Source organism: Anomaloglossus baeobatrachus, chromosome 6 (genome assembly GCF_048569485.1).
Source record: "Anomaloglossus baeobatrachus isolate aAnoBae1 chromosome 6, aAnoBae1.hap1, whole genome shotgun sequence".
NCBI lineage: Eukaryota > Metazoa > Chordata > Amphibia > Anura > Aromobatidae > Anomaloglossus > Anomaloglossus baeobatrachus.
This window is the reverse complement of record NC_134358.1, coordinates 303,593,527-303,609,657: the sequence shown is the minus strand read 5'-3', so window position 1 is coordinate 303,609,657 and position 16,131 is coordinate 303,593,527. Positions and strand designations below refer to the sequence as shown.

At 45.7% G+C, this 16,131-nt stretch overlaps 1 protein-coding gene across 3 annotated transcripts in view; it reads left to right on the top strand.

Annotated features, from left to right (window-relative positions):
• Positions 1–16,131, top strand: part of LOC142243231 (uncharacterized) — a 150,147-nt gene that overhangs the window by 88,190 nt on the left and 45,826 nt on the right. For all 3 annotated transcript variants that reach the window (XM_075314910.1, XM_075314909.1, XM_075314908.1), the window contains exons 10-12: positions 3,613–3,634; positions 14,992–15,036; positions 15,887–15,994. In XM_075314910.1, the coding sequence (XP_075171025.1) occupies positions 3,613–3,634; positions 14,992–15,036; positions 15,887–15,994 (175 nt within the window). The remainder of the gene's footprint in view (positions 1–3,612; positions 3,635–14,991; positions 15,037–15,886; positions 15,995–16,131) is intronic.

The following is a 16,131-nucleotide window of genomic DNA, read 5'->3' as shown; positions in this document are numbered from 1 at the left end:
CATGGCAGCAGTGGTTGCGGTTCTGCACCTCCAGGGGTTGGCAGTGATTCCTTACCTGGACGACCTTCTAGTCAAGGCTTCATCCAGTGCAGACTGTCAGCGGAGTGTCTCGCTCACTCTCGCCACTCTAGTCCAATTCGGGTGGCTTGTCAATCTGCCCAAATCCACTCTGACTCCGACCCAGAAGCTCACGTACCTAGGGATGCAATTCGAGACTCTGCCGTCACTTGTGAAGCTGCCCTTAGTCAAACAGCAGGACCTCCATCTGGCGGTGCGCTCTTTGCTGAGGCCCCGCCGTCATTCCATCAGGCACCTAATGCAGGTGCTGGGTCAGATGGTGGCGTCAATGGAAGCGGTTCCCTTTGCCCAGTTCCATCTGCGTCCTCTGCAGCTGGACATTCTCCGCTGTTGCGACAAGCGGACTTCCTCCTTGCACAGGTTAGTGGCTCTGTCGCCACAGACCAGGGGCTCCCTTCAGTGGTGGCTTCGGCCCCTCTCTCTGTCTCAGCGACGCTCCTTCCTGGCCCTGTCCTGGGTGATCCTCACCACGGATGCCAGTCTATCCGGCTGGGGAGCAGTATATCTCCACCACAGAGCACAGGGCACTTGGACTCCGTCCGAATCAGCCCTCTCGATCAATGTGCTGGAAATCAGAGCTGTGCTTCTAGCTCTCTTAGCATTTCACCACCTGTTGGCGGGCAAGCACATTCGAGTCCAGTCAGACAACGCGACAGCGGTTGCCTACATCAATCACCAAGGCGGGACACGCAGCCGCCTGGTAATGTTGGAGGTTCAACGCATCCTTCAGTGGACGGAGGACTCAAAGTCCACCATATCCGCAGTCCACATCCCAGGCATGGAAAACTGGGAGGCAGATTATCTCAGCCGTCAAACCGTGGACAGTGGCGAGTGGTCTCTGCATACGGCAGTGTTTCGGTCAATCTGCCGCAAGTGGGGCACTCCGGAAGTGGATCTAATGGCATCCCGGCACAACAACAAGGTTCCGGTTTACGTGGCTCGCTCCCACGATCCTCAGGCCTTTGCAGCGGACGCTCTGGTTCAAGATTGGTCCCAGTTTCGTCTGTCCTACGTGTTTCCCCCTCTAGCTCTGTTGCCCAGAGTCCTGCGCAAGATCAGAATGGAGGGCCGTCGGGTCATCCTCATTGCTCTGGACTGGCCCAGGCGAGCTTGGTACCCAGACCTGCTCCATCTGTCCGTAGAGGTGCCGTGGCATCTCCCGGACCGTCCAGACCTTTTCTCACAAGGTCCGTTTTTCCGCCAGAATTCTGCGGCTCTCAGATTGACGGCGTGGCTCTTGAGTCCTGGATCTTGACGACTTCTGGTATCCCTCCTGAAGTCATCTCCACTATGACTCGGGCTCGGAAGTCTTCCTCGGCCAAAATTTATCACAGGACCTGGAGAATTTTCCTGTCCTGGTGTCGCTCTTCCGGCCATGCTCCTTGGCCTTTTTCCTTGCCGACCCTCCTGTCCTTTCTACAGTCCGGTCTGCAGCTAGGACTATCCCTCAATTCCCTCAAGGGACAGGTCTCGGCTCTGTCAGTGTTGTTCCAGCGGCGTATCGCCCGGCTGCCTCAGGTGCGCACCTTCATGCAGGGTGCGTCTCACATCATTCCGCTTTACCGGCGGCCCTTGGATCCCTGGGACCTCAATCTGGTCCTCACGGCCTGGCAGAAACCCCCCTTTGAGCCTCTTAGGGAGGTTTCTTTGTCTCGTCTTTCACAGAAAGTGGTCTTTCTAGTGGCCATAACTTCCCTCAGGAGAGTCTCTGATTTGGCTGCGCTCTCTTCGGAGTCACCTTTTTTGGTTTTTCATCAAGACAAGGTGGTTCTCCGTCCGACTCCGGACTTTCTCCCTAAGGTGGTTTCTCCTTTCCACCTTAACCAGGACATTTCCTTGCCTTCCTTTTGTCCGGCTCCTGTTCATCGCTTTGAAAAAGCGTTGCATACTCTGGATCTGGTGCGTGCTCTCCGGATCTATGTGTCTCGCACCGCTGTTCTTAGGCGGTGCACCTCTTTTTGTGCTAACCACAGGTCGGCGTAAGGGCCTCTCGGCTTCTAAGCCGACCTTGGCTCGTTGGATTAGGTCGGCCATTTCTGATGCCTACCAGTGTACTCAGGTGCCTCCCCCGCCGGGGATCAAGGCACACTCGACCAGAGCTGTCGGTGCCTCTTGGGCTTTCAGGCACCAGGCTACGGCTCAGCAGGTCTGTCAGGCTGCCACTTGGACTAGTCTGCATTCCTTTTCGAAGCACTACCAAGTGCATGCTCATGCTTCGGCAGATGCGAGCTTGGGCAGACGCATCCTTCAGGCGGCTGTCGCCCATTTGTGAAGTTGGGTTCCGCCTACTTCCCAGTTTTCTGTTTATTCCCACCCATGGACTGCTTTGAGACGTCCCAATGTCTGGGTCTCCCATAGGAACGATAAAGAAAAAGAGAATTTTGTTTACTTACCGTAAATTCTTTTTCTTATAGTTCCATATTGGGAGACCCAGCACCCTCCCTGTTGCCTGTTGGCAGTTCTTGTTCCGCGTGTTATCACCGGCTGTTGTTGTAGACAGAGGCTCCGGTTGTTCCGGTTCTTGCTCTATCTCTACTTGTGGGTGGCTATTCTCCTTCAGCTTTTGCACTAAACTGGCTAGATTTGGTTATCCAGGGGGTGTATATGCTCAGAGGGAGGAGCTACACTTTTTAGTGTAGTACTTTGTGTGTCCTCCGGAGGCAGAAGCTATACACCCAATGTCTGGGTCTCCCAATACGGAACTATAAGAAAAAGAATTTACGGTAAGTAAACAAAATTCTCTTTTTTGCCACAAGATGGTGAATTGAATGAGCATATACTAACGTCCTATGTGTGAACCAGGGATGTTATAGCGATCCTTAGATGATACCTGGCAATCATAGGTCTAGCTAGTTTGCATTATATTTCTCTTGATGAACCCACTGAATACAAAGTGAGGGAAACGCATAGAGAATGCTCTTAATCCAGTAAAATACTGCTAAGCAGTCCAGTAAAATATTGCTAGAGAATGCTGCTCATCTATCTGTTGCTAAATAATGCTGCTAATTCATTAGTATGCTGGTTATCTATGGATGCTGCTAGATTGTTGGATTATGCTGCTAGCTGTCAGTTGTTGCTAATGGTTTAATCCTCGTGCTACATCATAATTGGAGATAAATCTCAAATGACTTGCCAGAATTAATTCTGACTATATACAAAATTATTTATTTAATCTGAGACTATTTAGGTTCACTGGGAAATAATTTTTGATTGAAAACGTTTATACATCACATGGTTGTTTTCTAAATTCTATTAGTACCCAGTTTTGTGCAGGATATAATTATATCAGACCCACTATTTTGGGAGATATCCTCCTGTGTGAATATATAAAATCCTGAATAGACCTACACAATTGTTGGTGGATAAGGATAAAGAATAGGTTTTAATATTGATAATAAATAGTACATTTTATTGGTTATATCCACTAGGTCAGTGATTTTGTTCAATCATTGTGGATTATTTTGGGTGATTTTCAGTGATTCCTTAACTATTTCCATTAATTTCTGTTGTAATTGTGTTTTGTTTGTGTTTTAGGTTGGAGCGTTATAAGAAAATGGTAGGTTTTTATATACAATATGTATGTATTGCATCATGGCTTTAATTATAAACCAAAATATATGTGGAACTCCTAACTGTAATAATGAAATGACTGTCTTCTACAAGCCCTATCAACATGTACACCTCAATAAATTAGAATATCATCAAAAGGTTAATTCATTTCTGTAATTCAATACAAAAAGGAAACTCATATATTAGAGTCCGTCCAATGCTGCGGAGTCACAACTGCATCTGCTGGCAGCATTGGAGAGCGCACAGTTTGGGCCAGCGGCTCAACCATTTTGCTAGTCCAAACTATCAATTCAGTGCTGGGAGGCAGACGAGCTGTGCGCTCCTGAAGATCAATCATGAGAATAATCCTGTAAAGAGTTTCCCAAAAATCTTCCAGTGCAGCTCCACCAGACTGATGAGGCCCAGGCTTTATTAAACAGACCAAAAAGATGTCTGACACTCACAACCTGTACTTTTTCATCCATACGAAAATGAAAAATCTTTTTCTTTTGCCTCCTGATCCCAGGAATACAATAAAACGAGTTGGTTAGATTAATAAACCTGAAAATTGTGTAGCCTTATAAACCACTAGAGAACTCCTGGCTCAGTCACCCATATCTATCATGACTTATACATTAAACAAATGCTGTCATAATCTATTATAACGTTCATGACCTAAGTTTTAATTTGTTGAACTTAGTGGGGTTTTTTTTTTGTTTTTGTTTTTTTGCATTCTCCTAACACACCATATGTTAACCAGAAGAGGCCTCTGTCTTCCCCCCCAAAAAAATCATTTAAGCATATTTAGTTCTGCCAGTTTATTTTATTTATTTTTTTAAAACAGTCTTTATTGAAAAAAAGCCAAGGTAAACATATCCAAAATAGAATAAAAGGATAAAAAAGGAAATACAGTATGTCAGCAGTACAACGAAAAAGATTAGATGGCATATTTTTAAGTATAAACCAACTGATTAAGAGAACTTCCTAAAATTCCCTCCACCACCCACCCTAGGGCACGCATAGAAAAGCCTTGTGACAAAACATTACACAAGCCTAACAGGAACTCTGCCAGCAATTTGCTTCCTCATGTACCAATCAGTGAATTGGAAGCAATCGTTCGCCGCTTGGCGTGTGGACAGTGGTTGGACATTAATAAAAGAAGACCATGGAAGAAAACAAAGTTTGAATTTTGTGACGCCCTGGCCTATCAGGTCGTCACAGTGCATTGTGCAATCTGCCCTTCTGCACAGTATCCGCATCCTCCTTGGTTACGGATCCCTGTTCTTTGGTGTTGCTAAGATCAGAGCCGGTCAAAATCCTAGAAACACTTTGCACCATGCCCACCAGACACACCATTGGGGGGCCTGAAGGGAATAGGGCCACCCACTTGGGGGGTAGGTTAGGGGAGGTGAGAAGAGTTGAGAAGAGGGAAATTAAGTGTGAGGAGAGGAGAGAGGAGGTCAGGAGCTGGGCTCCCTGTAAAGTGGCAGACGTTGGTCTGTGCCTGGTAGGAGCTGGAACCCCGGTCGCAGGGGATCGTGTCAAGGGGCACGGATCTGCCAAGGAAGGCAGCCGGCGACCTTGAGCCATCTCCGGGCAGGGGCCAGGGCACGACGAGGTACGCGGACCCTAGGCCGGGAAGTAGCGTCAAGCATCCTGGTAATTTACCCGACGGGCGTGAAGTCTTCAAGATTCATCCCTCACCCGCTCCAAAATCGGGGTACTAGCGCACCGATGCAATAGGACTTTCCCAAATACAGTCCAGAAAATCCCAAGCGTGAACCCTGAAAGCAAGCTCACTCCGTTAGCCATATGGTTGAGCGGGACCATACTAGTTCCACACTACAGGGTCCAAACAGCGAAGAAAGTGCCACGGAAAGGTCACAGGCTAACAACCAACACCAAGGGCACGGATCCAAGCGTGCTTCCCCCTTGCTGCAGCGGTGCTCAGAATTCTGGTTTACAAGCTGTCGGTGTCAGTATTCTTGGACTGAGTTAGTACGCAGAAACCCTTTCCTTCCCAATGGCACCCCTTTGCTACAGCCACCGGGGCACAAACCCCTACCCACGGAGGGGTTAAATACCGTCACGAACTTCCAAATCCCCTGTACTCATCCCCTTTTTCACTTCGAGTGTGCGTGCGGACCCCCCCCCCCTAAGATTCGGAGACCCCCTCAAGCCACCGCGGCTCCGGGTCCGAGCGGCTCGTCCGCTGACACGGGGGCGGTACGTGTTTCTATATGTAAGGACTCTATCCAATCCATTTTTAAAGAGGTAGGCCACCTTCGTACTAATCAAACGAAGAGCAGGAATTGCGTCATGCGCCCAGAGGTGTAAGATACTTTTGTGGGTGGCTGCCGCCTAGATGAATGTGCAGCACTGATGGGCAGGAAGTCCATCCAGCCAGTCTCGTGGAAGAATATTGAAGATAGCCCACTCAGGGGACAGGGGAATAGAAATATTCAAAGGAATTAGTAAGGTGTGAGAGTGCACGCCAGACCTCCTGCATTCTCTGGCAATCCCAGAGGCAGTGGAAAATATCAGCTGTGGAAAGCATACATTTAGGGCAAGGGTAGTTATCAGATGAGGACATCCTAGATTTAACTGCCGGGGAAATATATTCTCTATGAAAGATCATGAGCGTCATAGTTTTATAACCATCGTATGGTAACATGGACATAATACGTAGCGTGGCCTGCAAGAGGTCCTTTACCGGATAGTTGTTTTTGTGTTTTTTGTTTTTTTAAACCAAAATGTTTTTATTAAAGGTTTTATACATTTATATAAATCATACAATTCGGGGTCAACATAATCCCCAAAGTTCCCTCCCTCCCTCCCCCCCAGCTGAGAAACCAGAAATCAAACACACATTTGACACTTCCCCACATGTGATACACAGATGTCGTAGCTCTCTATAGAGGGTTCCATGACTAGTGATACATTAGAGAATCTAGATCATCCACATACTTGTCCCAGTTAACAGCATATATGCCTAAAGTTAGACACGAACAGGCAATGAATCCAGAAAAGGAGGTTACAGTTCCCGCAGCCGAACAATATTTCAGTTATCTATACCATAGTTTAAAACAAGCCCAAACGGAACCTAAATAAATCCCTAGATGCCAGACCAGAGTCTATCCACGGGGCCCAGATGTTTTCAAATTTGGCCATACATTTTCTTTTTAAATAAATTCCCTTCTCCAGATTTACTATCCAATTGACCTTATTAACAAACTCTTGATTATGGTAGGGAATTGGTCAGAGATCCAATATTGTGCTATTAATTTTCTTGATTATATTTATATATATATATATATATATATATCATACGCGCAACCGCCACCTTACCCTCCTCTTCCACCTTCAGATCTTTGATATACCCCAGGATACATACAAAGGGGGTAAGGCTCAGATCTATGATATATACTCTGTTGATAATTGAGGTCACACCTCTCCAAAACTAGGGCAGGACCACAGCATGTGGAGCATAGACGCGAAGTCCTCCCCGCATCGTGGACAAGTGGGATCCGGTCTGGCACCTATGCTAAATAAAAATTTTGGAGTACGATAGACTCGATGTCTCAGTTGTATGTGATTCAATCTATAGGCTTCCCCAGAGACAGGTCGGGTGTTCTTTCCAATATTTCCACCCACTGATTGTCCTCAATAGGCCCTCTCTCCTGCTCCCATCTCTGCTTAGAGTTCGGTGGATGATCTATTAATAACCTGTCCAGTACTTCACCATACAATGCCGATATCAATGCCGATGAGCCCCTTGAGAAAGCCATTCTCTGGATTATTCTATTACATTATATCGTATGGCCGGCTATACTAACTTCAGCACGATATGCATGTCTTAATTGGAGGTATTTATAAAATTCACCATTCAAAAACCCAAACTCTGATTATAGCGGGGAGAATTCTTTAAAGTTGTCTCCGTCCATTAGCTGCGTGAGTCTGGCCAGCCCTCTCCCCCTCCAACCCCCAAACCCCTCCAGCTTATTTAAATCGGGTAGCCATGGGGTGTCCCAGACAGGTAAACTGCGACTGCCCCTTAATGTCCTGTATATCTTTAATTTTAACCCACAGTTTATGTATCAACAGAAGGGTAGGCATAGATTCCGATGACAAGTTAAATTTACCTACTTCTAGTACCTCGTAGAGGCTAGATGACTTGAAATATTGCTGCAATAAGTCTTTGCGAACATCCCCCCCCCCCCCCCGGGATCCTCCCACCCTCGAGTATGCTGCAACTGGGCGGCTGCAAAGTATGCCCATGAATTCGGCACTGAGAGTCCTCCATTACGTTTGCTCCTCTGTAGCGTTTCTAATTCAATTCTTGGACTACGCCTCCTCTAGATCAATTCTCTAAAAAGTGAGTTAACTTTATAGAAATATCTCTGGGGTATCCAATATGGAGAATTATGTAGGACGTATAGTAGCTGAGGCATCCATATCATTTTCACCAGGTTCGCCCGTCCTACCACCAACAGAGGTAGCCGGGTCCATATGTCAACTTTATCCTTGAATTTTTTAAGGATTTGGGTCAAATTGAGTGTGGTGTAATCATTCACTCTAGCAGTAACATTGATTCCCAGATATTTAAATTGCGGGGAAATTTGTAGACCTGAAGGAGCATATCTAGGGACATTGTCCAAGTTATCCACAGGGAGCAGCACAGACTTCCCCCAATTTATAGTTAGCCCGGAATATTTCCCAAACTTCTGAATCACCTCCATGGCCATTGGTAATGAGATCAATGCGTCTGACGAAAAGAGGAGAGTATCATCCGCATATAGAGCCACTTTTTCTTCTCTATCCCCTCTTCTAAAGCCCGCTATATTTGGGTGTCTGCGCAGGATCTCGGCCATGGGCTCTATAGCCATATCAAACAGAAGAGGTTAGAGAGGACACCCCTGATGAGTGCCCCTGGTCAGATTAAATGGTGAAGTGAGCCTGCCATTAACACGAATTCTTGCAGTGGGCCTGCCATATAATAATTTTACCCAGGAGATAAAATCCTCACCTAACCCGAATTTACGGAGGGCCGCCCACAAAAATTTCCATTCAATGGAATCTAATGCTTTAGCAGCGTCTAGGGAGCAGATAACTCTGTCCCCGGGTTATCTACTGGCAGTTGTAGGTTCAGGTGCAGGCGTCTGATGTTAACCGCTGTGGATCTAGAGGGCATAAAGCCAGACTGGTCAGAATGAATCAGAGAGGAAATCACCTTGTTCCGTCTAGATGCCAATACCTTGGCTATAATTTTAATATCAGTGGTAAGGAGAGATATTGGTCTATATGAATCAGGATGTAAAGGGTTCTTACCTGGTTTAAGTATGACCACCACAATTACCCCCTGCATTGATGGAGGAAGGCGGCCCGTTTTGACCGCTCCTTGGAACATTTTCAGGAGCTGCGGTAATAGGATGTCCCCAAATTTTTTGTATATTTCTATGGGAGGACAGTCTGATCCCGGGGACTTCCCATTAGACATAGACGTCACCGCCAGCTGCAGTTCCTCCAATTGCATTGGGCCATAAGGTAGACCCGATCCGACTCAGTTAACCTAGGAAGAGGTATGTCTTCAAGATATGAATCAATCTGTTGATCATTAAAGCTTAACTTGGAAGTATGTAATTGCTGGTAAAAGTCAGCAAAAACCTGCAAAATCCTCTGACTTATTGTCCACAGATCCCGTGGAGTCCCTTATCGCTCCCACAAAGGAATTTCCATGCTGTGCCCTAGCTATTACTGCTAATAGATGTCCTGCCTTTTCCCCCTCTTCAAAAAATTTGTGCTGCGAAAACATCCTCCCATTCTTGGCCTTTTCCCTGAGATGAAGATCATATGACTTCTGGGCCTCATTCCACTCCAGCATATTCTGAGTGGTTGCCGACTCTATGTACTGACGTTCTGTAGACTAACCCTGTCCCGGAGAAATAACCCAAAATGACGTGACCGAGTCTTGGATCTACTAATCCCCCTGTATTAATGCCCCCCTCAAACAGGCCTTCATGGCATCAATTATAACATTTTGAGAAATATCTTCCTGCACATTTTCTTTGACGTAATGGTTTAAAGCAGTGACGATAGGGTCAGTCTCAATAATTTGCAGCCTAAAAGGGTTCAGAGACCAGGTGATAAGTCCTATCAGGCTCAGGGATAAGTCGGAGGCAAGTCACCATGGATGAGTGGTCCGAGATGACTCTAGGTAGATAAGATACCGACTCCACTAGTGACAACACTCCCGAAGACCCCAGTGTCATATCTATTCTGGATAGGGATTCATGTGACTTAGAATAGCAGGAGAATTGACGAACCCCCGGGTGACCCATCCTCCACACATCCGTCAGTGCCAAATCCTTTAATGTCTCACCAAAACTTGAAATAGGTAATGTCGCCAGAGAGGGGTCATTGTTAATACTATTCACCCATATTGGGATAAATTTATTAAAATCCCCCATACATAGTACCTGTACACCCGAATTCTGCATAGCCTCCGCCACCATCTTTATAACCCCATTATTATAAGGTGGAGGATTGCATACCCCCATTAGCAACAACTCTTTATTCAGAATTTTACACCGAACCCAGAGAAACCTCCCCTCCCTGTCTACTTTAGATGCAAAGGGTTCAAACGGTATGGCTCTATGTACCAATAGGCTGGCCCCTCTGGAATAAGATGAAAAAGTAGAATAACTATAGCTAATCCATGATCTATTCAGGTATGTTATTTTTTCCTCATCTAAGTGAGTTTCCTGTAGACAGACTATAGCGGTGAAGTGATCCCTAACAAAATCTATAACAGCCGCCCTCTTTGTGGGATCCCCCAAACCGCGGACATTCCACGTTAAGATATTAACCTTTCCCACCATGCCAGACGAGTAAACACATTTTGCTCTTCCAACAACCCCCCCCATGACATCACTCACTCCTGACCCCCTCCCTGTAGGACCTTAGAGGGCAAGATCATATAGAGAACCACGACATTGGTAATATCATACATTCCTGGTTACCCATAAAACCCCCAAAAAAAAACCTTAAAAAAAAAATGAGGCCGAACAGCAGCCTAACAACCATAACCGCTAACAAGTTCACAGTAGGGTCTATCAAAATACTCCTCTCCAGTAGGAGTCCAGACCAAAAAACTAAACTGTCTAAAACCACTACTCCTACCCTTTGGCAGACGTATGCTATTCAAAGGACTCTTATAGTCTGTGGCAAGCTCCTTTTAAGACTTTGCTTGAAACTACTTTTTCGCAGCGCACCCCAGCACTTCTCCCCCCCCCCCACCCACCCCCATAACAATGCCCAAATGAAAATTCTGTAGAGCGCGGGGAGAAAGACAAAAGGAGGAGAGAGAGAGAAAAATGAAAGAGAGGTGAAGGGCGAGGGTGGAAGAAGGAGTAGCAAAGGAGAAGAGTCAATGAAGCCCGTGGACCATAGAAAGTCCTGGGGGACATACTTGTGTTCAGCAGTGTAATGCGACCATAACAAACTTCTCCCTTTTACTATTCTTAAAACTGCGTTTTCATCCCCTTTTTGCAACCCTCTCCCTCATTTGAATCCTCCATAATACATCTTCCCCATATCTCAAATATGGAAATAGAAAGGAGAAAATGAGGGGGAAAGAGGAAAAAAAAAAGGGGGGCGGGAGAGGGAAGCGAAACACCACCCACAGATGAAAAGCTAAAGATAGCCCGTGGACCACAAGCAGCCCCGGGGAACAAACTTTTAAATTTAGAAGTACAATATAACCAGTCCTTCACGTAAAATTATCACCCAAGTATAGCTGTCGACATAGGACAGAAGTCCGCTTCACTCAGGATCCTTGAATCTCGGATGGTTTTCTCATGTTGATCCAACCAGCCCTGTGCATCCTTCGGGGCTTCAAAAAAATGTGTAGAGTTCATAGCCACCACTCTGAGTCGTGCCGGATACAGCATCGAATAGGATATATCCAGCTGGTGTACTCTACGTTTAATGTCAAGAAACTGTGCCCTCTTTTTTTTTTTGGACCTCTGCCGAGTAGTCAGGAAAAAGCGACACTTTCTGACCATTTATAGAGAGGTTTGGGATATTTCTTGCTGCTCTTAGAATGTTATCTCTATCTCTGTAGTGCAGGATCTTCATAAGCACCGTGTGGGGAGGGGTCTGGTAGGGACCCTATGAGCCCGCTCAATAGCAAACAACTGGGTCAACGTATCCTTTCCAAAAGTCTGTATAATCCAATCTTCAAAATATTCAGCAGGTCGTGTTCCCTTCGCTCACTCCGGCACTCCCACTAGACGGATGTTACTTCTGCACAGGCGGTTCTCCAGGTCATCCTGTTTAGCTTGGATGGCATCAATATTTCTACCGTACACCTGCATCTTCTGCGACATGGGCCACAATACATCATCCATTTCGCTCACTCTCCTCCAGGGCTGTGGTTCTTTCAGCCTGTTGCTTCATATTTTTTCTCACACCAGCCAAATCCCTAGTGAGGCGCAGCCCACTTGGAATGTGAGCTTGAGGGAGGTGTTGCAGACTCCTATAGCCGCCATGATATCCGACAAAGTGGGTTCTCTTTGGAGATCTGCACGTTCCTGGGCAGAGGGATTTAAATGCAAGGATTTTTGCTGCAGTCCATCTGTAAGCTGCCATGGGGGAGGTGGAGACAGGATCTCTTCTTCCTCCTCCATTATGGCTTGTGGGTCCTGCAACTCCTGAGCCTTTTCCTGCCGCTGCTGCTTAGCTTGGGGTGACCCAGAGGCTTTCCCCTTAGCACCAGGTTCCGGGCCTGGGGTGCTGTGTCTGGCAAATTGAGCCAGGCGTGCTGCAGCAGTTTTCTGCTGTGCTGCAGATCTGCCTCCTTTTCCCGTCACTCCTGCACCTGTGGCGCCATCTTGTGCAGCCTTCCCCACGCTTTTGGGTGGCCCCATCTTAACTCCTCTCTCCCCCACGACTGATATTTTCTCCCAAGGGATCCCTTTTGCAGCCCCTCAGTCACCGCCGCTGACTCCGGAGCACTCCCTCCTCTAGGGCACAGGGATAAGGTGAAGCTGGAGGGCACCGATACCCAGGGACTCCGCGCTCGCAGGTCAGTGATTATCAGACTGGCGTCTCCCCGCCGGTATCGCCTCTCCTCCCGACCGCTGCTGGGGTAATATTGTGAAGTTCCGGGTCCTGCAGCAGGCAAGCTCTTATCTCGTTCCTCCCGTCGTGCCTGCTCCACGCTCCTCCGTCTGCTCTGAGCGCCGGGCACAAGATGGCCGCTGCTGCCTGAACGCCTGGCAGGGCTCCAGTGTCTGTCACTGCTCCTGGCTTTCCTGGCACCCGCACCGCACCTCCAAGTGCTCCACTGCTTGTTCTCCTCTCCAGGGGTCCCCAGGGGGACAATCACAGCCTCCTCCACTGGAATATCCACAGGATTAAGTGTCAGGATAATGGAGCTCGCCACAAACACGTCCTCCTAGCTCCAGACCATAGCCATGCCCCCTTTACCGGATAGTTAGCTGAGACGCCCATTTTCCCGGGGCGAGCGAAGAGTTCGACCACTGGATAGAAGGCTTGAGAAGCTTATATATGAGACTCCGAGAGGAAGTCCCCATCTGGGCTTTAATGGAAATTAAATTTAACGGGTGCTCTCGAACATCTGGATATCCCGCAGAAGAGTCTACATAATGTCTGATCTGGACATAATTTTTATTATCACCCACTAGGATCGGATACTTAAGGGCAATGTCTTATGAGGTAAGAGGGAGTTTATCCGACAGCAAATTACAAAAAAAAATGACAGCCATTATTCCCAAGCACACGGTAAACAGGAGGTGGCCTACCCTGCAAAAAGTAGGCAGTTCACCAAGTCGTCTTGTGTAGCGCCAACTCAGAAGTGACTATAGTAAGGGGCTCTCTTTAACCTCTGTTGGGACATCCGCTGATCGCAGATGGAGCAAAGCAGGGAGACTAAAGGGTCCGCACATAGCCTCATCTATTGGGATATTAGTAAAGCGAGTGGAAGCACTGATCCAATCCAGAGAATGTCGAAAGATGGCCACAATACTCTAAAGGCGTACATTCGGGACATTAAGGCCACCCAAGAACTTTAGTTTGTTGCAACTTAAAAATACTAATTCTGAACCCCAAATAAATTGGCCCTTGTTAGACGTCTGCTTTAGATAGCAATACCGGCAATGTTTGTAAGGGAAAAAAGTTTAGGAAAAGAAATCCTTTTAATAAGATGGGCCTTACCTGCAAAGGACAGTTTTAAGGGATTTCCAGGATTGAATTTCCTGAACTGCAGAGATAAGAGGACGAACATTCAATTTACAAATATTATGGGGGTTTGAAGGCAGATGGACGCCAAGATAAAGCAGGGAATCTCCCTTCCACTGGACGGGTAAAGGGAATGGACACCGTTTCTGAGCAGTTTTAAAAATTGCCAAAGCATGAGATTTGGTAAAATTTATGCGAAACCCCAAGACTGCTCTAAACTCACTGAAGGCTCACTTAGCTCATACTGAACAGAAGAAGAATTAAGATGGCAACGAAGAAAAAAATCAATACAAATTCTTCACTTCATAAGTGGCCATTCATCAGTGTTTTTTTCACGAGAAATCTGGCACAGAACAGTTTACAAATTCAGCCAGTATCTCCACAATGGGCAAAGCTGAGACTGGGCATGGTGACGTCTGCTCCTCTAATTCATGACTAGTTGTGGCGTACCACATAAAATGCCATGTCAGATTTCAAAAATGTGACTTGGCCATTATAAGCAAAGGCATTGGCATCAGTTCGCCCATATTTTGATGGTGGTTGTACAAGTTCATGTGTCATTAACGAGGTTTGCTCCATTTAAAAAGGGGACACTGCCATTGTTCTTGTAATCAGTGGGAATCATGGCGGCGGGACCCGCTGTCATTATGTATTTCTGTGATGTTATTTGTGCACTTTTAAATATTCTAACAAGATACAGATCAAATTTAATGGCTTCTTGGTTATACTTGTGGTTTTTAGTACGTTGACTAATTTTAAAGGGGTTGTCCAGAAGTTAAAAAGCTGTTAGCAAAATATGTATTATTATTATTATTATTATTATTATTATTATTATTATTATTATTATTATGATGCTTGGTCAGAAATAAGTATAACTGCTGCTGGGTCTGTGGGGGAGTTGCCTATTGTCAGTTCTGTTTTTTAACCCTTACTGGTTTTTATATGCATTGTGGAAAGAAAGATGTTGTTTTTTGTTGGTTTTTTTTTTTGTTGGTTTTGTTTTTTTTGATCTTGTAACAAGATATGTAAACCAGTATATTTTCTGTAGTGTATTTCTGCTTGGACGCATGTTAAATATATTTAAATAGTTTTATTTTTCTTTAGGGGAATACATGTGAAAAACAGAAAGAGAACATCTTAAAATACATGGTAAGAACCAGCATTCATTCTTTTTTACCTTTTATTGCTGATATCGGAGAGGTGGAGTAGGTATAGAAAATTTTAAAATGCCTCTGTTTTTCATATTTTTAACTCTTGACCACAAAGGAGTGCTAAAAAGAAATATTCTTTCCCTTTTCTATAGAAAGTTTTAGGAATAGAAAAATGCAGTGCTGTAAACTGTGATTTGGATTGGATTTTTTCTTTTTTCATGTATTCTAAATACTATGCCACTACCTTCACTTTTTAGTTCAATTACTTTTTTTTTTTTTTTTTTTCTGGTTTCCCCTGTAACTGGTGCTGGTGTATTAGCCTCTGTTACAGGGGACATTCAGCCTCCTGGCTGTGTAGCTGAGATGATTGGATCTCCTAGGAGATCCAATCTCTTCATGGTCCCTCCCTACACCCAGTGATCACAAAATCACTGCTTCCGAGGAAGAAGTACCTTCACAACTTCCTATTCTTTATTGCTGAACATTTTGCTCAGCATTGTATATACAGGGATTCGGAAGGGACACTTGATAATAAATTATGTCTTCCTTCTCTGGAGCAGTCTGATAGCCTGTTCCCGCATTCACAGCCTGTTCCCGCATTCACAGCTGCACAATCTCCTGCATGCTGCTTACTCTGCATTGATGTTTTAAAACGTCAGTGCAGAGTAAAATGTTGACTCTTTGAGCATCATAATCTAAGGGTGGTTCAGAACTGGTTAATTTACTAACACATACTACCTTAGCCGTAGACATATGTTGTTTGCAATGCAAAAAGTATGACTGACCATTTGTCTGTTCATTATATTAGTATTTTAATATGTCGTAATTTTATTTATTTTACTTTTAAGGAAACCCTTGTGATTACATCTCCAGATGAGGCAGCACTAATTGAAGAACTGACTGAGGACTTGGAAGCAGCAGTGAACGTGTTTAGTTATCACACGAAGCCAAGACATGTATGTTTTGGGGGGGGTGGGGGTTATACTCTCCTGTCGCTGCCTTCGGCGCTCCTGTCGGCCTTCGGCAATTTGTGACCTGCCTGCAGCTCCAGTGTTTTATGCAGTGTGCTGGAGATCACAAATCTGTGCAACTC